We start from the raw sequence: 10,321 nt of genomic DNA, 5'->3' as shown, positions 1-10,321 counted from the left end.
AGAGAGGCATATCCTTTTCTACACAGACACCCTCCAGATAGACATTTTTCTACTCTCAGAAGATTCAGAAAGTGCCAACTGTTGAATTTTTAATAAATAGATATATGGTGAAATAATAGTCAAATTTTGTTATTTTCCCCAAGCCCTATATAAGGAATTCTGTTGGACTAACATTTCTTGGGATATGATTGTAAGTTAAAATTATTTTCTACTGGAGAGAATTTCAAGACCTTTATGACTATGCTTTTGATATTCAAAAGCCCAAAGGACTAAGTATGAACACACCATATTCTGAAACAGAAATAGGTGATACATAGGGAAAATGGGAACAAGTACTTAGAGCCAAATATTGATTGGGATGTAGCCTTCACTGACCTCCCACTTCTTGCAGAGTTGACTGTTTACTATATCACCTTTCTCCAGATCTTTAAAAAACCTTTTTAAACATTATAAATTGTCAAAATAAATAATTTGTATCATAAGTAAATGATGGTTAATGAATCGATTTCCTCCTGGTATGCCTATTTTATAGTGCATATGTTTCATAAGCACAAGAGAGGATTAATTTAGGTATCATTATCTTTGTTTACTTAATATCAGACAAGGATGTCAGTATTCTACATTTATCTGGTTTTGGCTCTCAGAGAAAGTCCCATCTTTGTTTAAATGTGGTTTCTCCTATGAGGATTTCCTAGGTTCAGAACCAGAACTCACCTAGCAGGATGTCACAGTTTCAGTGTGTCCTCTTTCAGGTATTAAGGAGATTAACAACCTGGTTTACTCAACTATCTTTTAAGCATCATTGTGAAAATGTGACAGGATTTCACCATTTGAGCTTTATTTAGATATATACTTTTTTAAAAGCCCTTCCTGAACACACATATTCCTCTCCACTTTTGGAAAATGTCTTAAAAGAAACCTTTTCCAATACAAATGCAGAAAAATAGGTACACAAACCAAGCCACCACTATAGAAGAAGAATAAAAATTGCAACTCTATTAGGGCATGGACTTCCACATGTTCACACAGTACTTGCTCTGGTATTTTTTTTTGTTTGTTTATTTTTGTTTTGTTTTCGTTTTTGTTTTTTTTTTTTGCCTTGCTTTTTTTGCTTTCTTTTTCTTAGAAAAACATTTTGACATCTTTTTTTTTTTTTCTTTTTCTGGACATCTAATGACAATGCAAGTGAAAAACATCACATTGGGTAAGGAGTTTTGAAGGAGGTTTGAATGCAAGAGGGACTACTCTCTAACTTAAAAACAAACACAACACTATGAAGAGGGAGTGTGCATCTTTGAGAAACCTTTTTCTTCAAAGTGAATGCACAAAATGAGGGGATTCACTACTGGCTCTTTCGCTTCACGGTGGAAGTGACCACTTTATGGTCACTTCAACATTGCTGCCCTGTTTGGGCTGCGATTCAGGCTTACAAATAAATTACATAATCTGAGGGAGTAGGAAAAAGGCTTATAAGAAGTTTCTATTCATTTGAAAGGTAAAGAACCCCCACCCCATTTGACTGTCTTTTCTTCCATCTTTCCTGCAGCAGAGTTTTATTTCAGTCTTACTCATGAGGGAGATGGTGAGGTGTAAGGCTTGCAGTCTTAGCGGCTGCTGTTCTTAATTGCTTCCTTTGCAGCGATAATCAGAGGAGTCAGGCTGGAGAGAGGCTTGGCTAATTTTAAAAATGGATGCTGTAAAAGGAAGGAAAAAGAGGAATTATTGGAATTCTTTCCTCCAACAAGTACACTACTTTACATTTTCAAGCAGCCCTTTTTAATTAAGATATATTTTGAACACCCAATTAAATATCATTTAATTAAAAACAGTGCCAGCTTTTGTCCTTCAGATGCTTTTGTACTTCAATGTCATGAGATCCTCTGGAAGCTGACTGGCAGAGTGAGAAACTCTGAGGGATCTTGTAAAATCTCACTGTGTTTGCAACAGTCTGACTCTCTGATTTTCCTAAACTGATAAATTTATCTAGAGAAGCTGTCATGCTTGGAAAAAGTGTATTTAGTTAACTACTAAAGAACTTTATACAGAAATCAATGGCTTACTAACTGCTAAACTCAACAGCCGTGCCTCTACCATTTCTCTTTTGGCCCCTCTGCAGAACTTAATAAAAGTGAATACTCCTTCCTTCTTTGATTTATTTTTTATTTTTTATTTTTTGCCTTAGAAGCCTGTGACATTCTACCATATTTGGTCTCTTCCATGCGCATGTGCACTGAATATTCCAACTCCATTTTCTTTCCTGGTTTCACTTCCTCCTCCTACCTCCCACTCATGAGAACTTGGCTGCCATCATCTTCTTTTTTTTTATTTAATTTCTTACAGATCTCATTCTCTTTCATGGTTTCAACCCACCATCAGCTTTATGCAGATGACTCCTAAATCCATAGTGTATGACCTGATCTCTTTCCTGAACTCTGGTCCTAGTTTTCCTGCTGGATATTTCCTATGGGATGTTCTTCTGTCACCTTAAATTCAACATTTAAAAAGTTATGTTACAGTCTCACAAGCAGGGCAATCTTGTGTAATGTAAGCTATAGGGGCTTTGGAGTCAGAGCACTTAGGTTAAATCCTCATCTCTGTTTATTAAAATGGTTAAATGAGGTAAGTGGCAGTCCCTCGTAAGTTACATAGGGTCAAGAAATGTTAGCTATTATACTGTCTTCCATCACTTGCCTTCTTGCTGAATGCCACCATTGACTTGATAGCCTGAAGTCACTTTTGTCTTCCTCTTATGTTCTAAATGCAATAAGCTACCGGGTACTCTCTTCTCAACGTCTCTTACATTTATCTGTTGCTTATTATTATTATTATTATTATTATTGAGATGGAGTCTCGCTCTGTTGCCCAGGCTGGAGTGAAGTGGCACGGTCTCAGCTCACTGCAACCTCCGCCTCCCAGGTTCAAGTGATTCTCCTGCCTCAGCCTCCTGAGTAGCTAGGATCACAGACACATGCCACCACACCTGACTAATTTTTGTATTTTTAGTAGAAACAGTGTTTCACCATGTTGACCAGGCTGGTCTCGAACTCCTGACCTGAAGTGATCCACCTGCCTCGGCCTTCCAAAGTGTTAGGATTATAGGCATGAGCAATCACGTCTGGCCATCTCTTGCTTTTTCTAATTCAGTCCTAATCATCTTAATCCCAAACCATAGCTCCTCCTTGGTCTCCCTGTCTCCATTTTTTTCCTGTTGCTAATTCTTACCACATACTACCAGATTAATCTTCCTAAACAAAGTTGTCATCATGCTGTCCCTCAGATATCTTCGGTGTTTCCCCACTGCCTACAGCCCCAACTCTTAAGCCTGGTGTTCAAGGCCCACCACAGGATTATCTCCTGCAGCTTCTTTACTTGAACTCTTTATTTCAGCCACACATTCTGGGTTCTGTTCCTATAGACCTTGCCCATATGTCTTTGGTTAAATCCTAACACTTCCTTCCATTTGAAATCCCTTCCCTTATTTTCTTCAACCTATCTAAAACTGATCACTTCTTCAAGGCCCAGCAGACCTCTTTCCTGTTTGCAGACATTTTCTGATCACCCCTAGCTTATGGAAGTATTTCTCTAATCAACCATGTCATTTACTATTTGAACAGTTCTTTGGGTTGAATGAGTCTCTAAACAGTTTTGCATTATATTTTCATGTACCCAAGAAGGTTGTGAACGTCTTAAATGGAGGAATCATGCCTTTTAATAGGTTTGTATACTGCACTTATGCTTTACAAATGGAAGTTGCTCAATAAATATCAATTGATGGACAGAGAATTGTCTTAGGTCATACAGAAAGAGACACAAATATTCAAGACCTGTGTCTTTTCTCCAGCCTTCCAGTGGGGTGAATGTCATGCATCTCTCCCCTTTCTCATCTTGGAAATGGCAATAATAGGCTAGAGTCAGAGAATGGAGTTGCATGGACTCAAAGAGAAATACGGGCTGTTGCTTACATGTATAAAATGAAAAGACGCAATAAACTATTCAATTTAGACTCAAAATACAGTTTTGTATCAGTTATCTGACTGGTTCATATAAAAGAATTGTTGGGGAATGAATTAACTAGATAATTGATTTAATGATCTATTTAGCTGGATAGTCACATTTATCTGGATAGCCAATTGAAGATAACTTACATCTTCAATTATCTTTACAAGAAAACATAAGAGGAATGTGCATCAGAATGTGCATGTGGAGTGGTGGGAGGGCTAAAAAGATATAAAAGTGATATACTCAAAAGTTGACTTTCATCTGTAATTTGAGGCTGGATTAATTAGAGGGTTAACAAAGGGCCATTGCAGATTTGACATTTTAGGGCCTTATGATAACCTGTGAAATGCTTGCAGGTAGCAGAAAAGAAAAGATGTAGTCTCTTCAGTTTCTCCAAAAAGGTCTATTCCAGGTATGATCTGAGTTAGGGTGGGATATTTTTTTGTCTGGGCGTGGCTCTGTCTCTGGAGGGAGTTCAGAAACAACAGGAACCGGTTTTTCTTTCAGGGGGTAGGCTAGAACAGACAATCTGTGGTTAACGCGCTGTATAACCAAGTGTTGCACCTTCTGTTTAATTGGCTTATGTGTTCAAAATCACAAAGAAAAATAGCAGTCATTGTTCTTAGATGTTAAATGTCTTCATACATGTCCCTGAGAAACACTCCCCAGCAGTGAAGCTATGTGTATCATCCTGGGCACATACTGCTTTATCAAATAAAGACATATTTTTATCTAAATTGGTTTGTGTGTGATGTATGGTAGAAAGTCAGACAATTCAGAGCTCATATCCCAGCTCTGCCATTCAAGAGCTGTGAGCCTCAACTTTTACATCTATAAAATGGGATAATAATGCCTACCCTATAGAGTTGTTATAAAAATGAAATAATTTATTGAAAGAATTTGGTACATAGTAAGTATTATTTCTCATCATATATACTAATCCCTGAGAGCCATGAAAAGGACAAATGGTTACAGAGGCACTCACCACTGGATGGTACTCACCCAGGCAAGCAGGTGCCTGCCAATTGGCATCACAAGCAAAGGGGCTTTGACCAGTAAAGCATTAGAGTAGCAAATGCCATGGAAATAATTGCATAGTTATGTAGAGAATTACCTCCGGCCAAGAGCACCTGCATACAACATCCAGGGGCACAAGTAAAGTTTAGAACAAAACACCAACACCAGAGGGTCACATTGCTTTTTTTTCCTTGCAAAATAAGACTCCAGGAAGAACAAAAGAGATTACAGATTACACTGCCAACTTCTCAGAAGAAAGGCAACATGTCAATCAATCATGTATTAGATGCATGCCTATAGTTATGTGCCTGTGGTCTAAAATAAAATGGTAATAGCCTAACTCTAGACATCTCTTGACAGAGCTCTCTGTCACACATTGAGATGGAAAAGCTGAGTATAATGCCTCTCTTTGTAATTGTCCTATTTTATTTTCACCTGCAAAAGCTCCTTGGCAGATCCTCGCCTATCAACATCCATCTCAAGACAGCGATTTAAAAAGTCACGGAATACAGCCGACAGTCTCTCGGGATTCTGGAGCTCTGGGGTTCCATTAGTGGCTATCAGATACAATGCCTGTAGAAAAAAATAGAAAAATACATTCGGCACATACATATTAAAATCATGGGTTGGCACAGAAGGCAAAAATCCAGTTTCTTCTGGTTTACATTCTGGGTCTTAATAATTCCACTTTAGAGAATGACACATATCTTTCAAAGCTTCTATAACATTTAGAAATGATTAATGTTGGCAGTAACTGAGGTGACAGTAAAGTGTCCTACCTCCAAAAACTTAAAAATAAGGTTATATTGTTGTCCTCCGAGAATTAAGCCAGTAAAAATCCACATATAATGAATATGTGATTAAGTACCTAGAAAATTAAACCAAAGGATTGCCTGTAAATCTATTTATCTAAAGACTTGGGGAATACACATACATCCATTCATTTTGACCTGAGTATAACTTTGGGGAAGTGCAATGGAAAGGTAATTGTGATTTACTAAGTGCTTATCTTGCTTGAAGAATGTTTGTGAATAGATGTGGAATGAAGAGAGTACATTACAGAATTAGGGAAGTACAAGGAACCAGAAGATGCCAGTGTCTGGATGAGAGAGGCAAGCTGTGGGGCCCAAGAACTCAAATACTTTTACCCTGTAGCAGCTGTATCCCTAATGATTTTAATTAGATTTCTCATGAAGGTACACCTACAATGAGAGGAAATATGAGAAAAATTGACAATAGTAGTCTTGACACCTGACAATTATCATGGTAAAATAAGTTGCTAATAATTGTATATTTCTCTGAGAGCTTTGTAGTATAAGGCCACCACTAAGAGACGTCAAGTCATGATGTCCTGAGAGAATCAAGGTCTCTAGTCTTCCAATCAGAGAGCTGAACTCAGGACTATGATTAATACACAAAGGTAAACCCATATATATATATATATATATTTTTTTTTTTTTTTTTTTTTTTTTTTTTGAGACGGAGTCCTGCTCTGTTGCCCAGGCTGGAGTGCAGTGGCATGATTTCGGTTCACTGCAACCTCCACCTCCTGGGTTCAAGTGATTCTCCCACCTCAGCCTCTGCAGTAGCTGGGATTACAGTCATGCGTCACCATGTTAGTAGAGATGGGGGTTTCAGCATGTTGGCCAGGCTGGTCTTGAACTCCTGAACTTAAATAATCCACCCACCTTGGTCTCCCAAAGTGCTGGGATTACAGGTGCGAGCCACTGTGCCCAGCTGAAGGTTCTTGATACAAGAAAGCTGGCCATTACTATCGCCTCCTCTCAGCAAACAATTCAAGAGCATTTAGTATGTACCAGATAGTTTATTAGACACTGGAGAGCTAAGGATGAATAAGACAGTGATCTTGCGTTGAAGAATCATGCAATTTAGTGAGGGAGAGAGACATATATAGAGAGCTACTGTACAGCGGACCAAGAGCTAATTGAGGAAACTAGAAAGCACTAAGTAAATACAAGGATGAAGTAATTCACACCAGAGCTCAGAGAAAGCTTCACGAAAGAGGCTGACATTTTAAAAGGGTATTGAAGAATAAGTAGGAGTTTGCCTGCAGGTACTGCCAGGGTTTTACCAGCCCACGCAACAAACCCCCTAACTCTTATGAAGACATGTTCCCTCCTGAACTTCCCTGGCTTTTGCAGCAAATTATCATCCCCTTTCTCCTTTCTCTACTCTAGCTTCTGTTATTATTATTATAGGTATTTCTATAAAAGTCCTTTTGCAGGCCAGTTTTCATCAGCTCTTGAAGACATCTCTCCTTTTTAGTAACTCCCACAGATGTACTTTAGAAAGGGTCAGGAACAACCGTTTAATCTAGTGGCTGTCAACTTTACAGCATGCATCAGAATCATCCAGAGGGTTTGTTAAAACACAGGTTTCTGAGCCACCCCAAGAGTTTCAGGGGCAGGGGCCCAAGAATTTGCATTCGTATTAGTGTCCTGTTGATGTTGAAGCTGCTGGTTCCAGGACAACACTTTAAGAACAACTGGTTTAATCCACCCAAGTAATTAAGCAATGGGCTAAACTAGAGGGTCCCAGACTTGTCTGCACATTAGAATCACTTGGGGAGAGTTAGAAAATCTCCATGCTCAGTTCTCACTCCCAGAAAAATTAAGTAAAAACCTCTGGGAACAGAACCTAGGCGCCAAAATTTTTAAGCTCTCCAGGTGATTCCAATTTACAGCCAACAATGAGAATCCCTGGCTGAGAACCTGGAGCCCACTTCACACATAATAACTTAGAATCTCCGCATCATATGTACACCAAACATAAGAGCCACAGAATTCCATAGGAGATTGTCTTGCATAGCAATGTGTGAGAACTACAATGCCATATGCTTCTCTACAGTGCATGGAAACTTTTGGCTTTTCCTCCCAGTACTAAAAAACCCACATGTGAATACATCCCTCACCCCTACGAAATGTACATCTTCCTTTCCCCCAACTCTCATCCCTTTGTAATTTTCAATACCTCCATTGATGAACAGGAAATGCAGGTGGCAGCTATTAGGACTCCCATGCCAAAATACAAGTCAGTGACAAATCCAGCTTTGACTAAAAGGAGATGGGATGCTTTTAGAAAATCACTGATTGGGCTAAAATCGAATAGTGCACAATCATAGCAGATATAGTCAATTAAGCTCAAACTGTTTTTGTTCTTGGATGATTAGTGCTTGAAGCACCTGTCCTCCCAAACATCTTTATTCCTTTATTAAAAGAAAATCAGTTGCTACAAATTGCATTCCCTGCCTCCTCCTAAAACTCTTTTATTTCAGCTGGCTACAACTTTCCCAAAGTCACTGTTCTTGCTTTTTTTCTTGCTCTGTAGCCAAGCCCAGACCTAAACAAGCACATCTCTTTCTTCCTTTCCCAGATTCATTTTCACTCTCTGTAGATCTGTATTCATGCTATATTGTCTCATTTTCTCACTTCACTTTCACCATTCTTAGCTTAATACATTCTATTCCACATAATTTTCTTCCTTAAAAGTACATACACATCTTCTCTACCTGAGTCCTTCTCATCTCTCTTCAATCTATGCATAATTACCTAAGGAAATACTTGGCCCTTTTTCCATTCCATTTATGAATCCAAAAAAATGACCTTAATCATAGTTGTTACGCCTGAGTAGTGTTCGTGAAATAGTACATCAAGGGAGAAGAAAGCCCTGTAATTTGAAGGAAAATCTGAAGTAATGAAGAGCCAGTGCTACGAACCTCTACAGTACTTCAAAGAACCGTTATGTCCTCCTCAGAACTTCGACAAAAAGGTCTGGCTGTAGTTTTTGTTAGGGGGTGGGTCTGATAGGGGGTGGGTTTGTTAGGGGGTGGGTAGAGGATTTGATTGGTGGTCTAACAGCAGACTCCTGCCCTGGTTGATTAGTGTTGATCTGGTTATACTCCCTCATCCCTAAACAAGGTATCAAATGCAAGGCTGCCTTTTGCTCAACACTGTATCATAAATATTTTTTGATGTTTTAAAAATTCCTCATAAATATCATTTTAAGAGCTGCATAATAGTTCATCATGTTGATGCACCATAATTACTATCGGTGAACTGATTTAAAAATGCATGCAGTAGGGGCCGGGCGCGGTGGCTCAAGCCTGTAATCCCAGCACTTTGGGAGGCCGAGATGGGCGGATCACGAGGTCAGGAGATCGAGACCATCCTGGCTAACATGGTGAAACCCCGTCTCTACTAAAAAATACAAAAAACTAGCCGGACGAGGTGGTGGGCGCCTATAGTCCCAGCTACTCGGGAGGCTGAGGCAGGGGAATGGCGTGAACCCGGGAGGCGGAGTTTGCAGTGAGCTGAGATCTGGCCACTGCACTCCAGCCTGGGCGACAGAGCGAGACTCCGTCTCAAAAAAAAAAAAAAAAAAAAAAAAAAAAAAAAAAAAAAAAAAAAAAAAAAAAAAAAAAAAAAAAAAAAAATGCATGCAGTAAGAAAAAGGCTGAAACACACCAATCTGTGAACACTGGTCCTCTCTGGATGGTAGGATTGTTGATGACTTAATTTTTGAAATACATTTTTTAATTTTCCAAATTTTCTACAATGAACACAGTTGCTTTTATTCTTTTAAAAACTCCAAAACATTATTTAGAAATACAGTTAAAAAGCTGCAGTGTCCAATTTACACAAAAATCCCCATCTATTTCTCTTTGTCTTCCTAGGATTAAACCTGCTTTTCATCAAGCCCTACCCTTTGAGGGAAACAAAAACCCAGACTATTTCTTTTGCAACTATTGTTTTCATTTTAATTGCAACAGTATTATTTCAAACTAATTTCCATTGCAAAAATCCACATTTTCAGTTATATATGGGCTAAACTGGCTTTTGTGGACTGGCCTGGGAACTTAATCACTATGTATAATGCCACTTCTATGGGAAAATGCACTCCGAGGTCCAAATAATTAACTTAAAAATGTGCTTTTGGAACACATCCTGTGAGTAAGCTGAGGACTCTCTTAGTAAAAAAAGGAAAATTGCTCTCCACTACCCTGCTAATGAGAGACAAATACAGTTGTAGCCAACACAACAATGACAACAAAAAGGGTTTTACTAGCAAAGTCAAATATTAGATGAAGAAAGATTAAGGACAATTGTTCTAGGCATGAGTGATAACATGTTGGTTTTATCTGAGCTAATGAAAACTCAAAGAAAATAAAGTGGCTATTAGAAATTAGACTAGAGATTTCCCATATACTAGTTGGTTGCTTCTAATGTTAAGTAAGAAACCATATAATCATCTTTCCCCGCTTCTTCCTCACCCAGCAATCTTCCCC

The 10,321-nt window shown here is 38.7% G+C and overlaps 1 protein-coding gene across 1 annotated transcript in view; it reads right to left on the bottom strand.

Annotated features, from left to right (window-relative positions):
• Nucleotides 1–222: 222 nt before the first annotated feature.
• Nucleotides 223–10,321, bottom strand: part of PAK3 (p21 (RAC1) activated kinase 3) — a 132,685-nt gene continuing 122,586 nt past the window's right edge. Inside the window, exons 19-20 of the mRNA XM_030934462.1 lie at nucleotides 5,452–5,589; nucleotides 223–1,694 (exon numbers count right to left, since the gene is read on the bottom strand). Of these exons, the coding sequence (XP_030790322.1) occupies nucleotides 1,605–1,694; nucleotides 5,452–5,589 (228 nt within the window). The 3' untranslated portion in view covers nucleotides 223–1,604. The remainder of the gene's footprint in view (nucleotides 1,695–5,451; nucleotides 5,590–10,321) is intronic.

The sequence above is a fragment of the Rhinopithecus roxellana genome, chromosome 7, assembly GCF_007565055.1.
Source record: "Rhinopithecus roxellana isolate Shanxi Qingling chromosome 7, ASM756505v1, whole genome shotgun sequence".
In the NCBI taxonomy this organism is placed as follows: Eukaryota; Metazoa; Chordata; class Mammalia; order Primates; family Cercopithecidae; genus Rhinopithecus; species Rhinopithecus roxellana.
The sequence above is the reverse complement of the archived record's forward strand: the minus strand, read 5'-3'. Positions and strand labels throughout refer to the sequence as shown.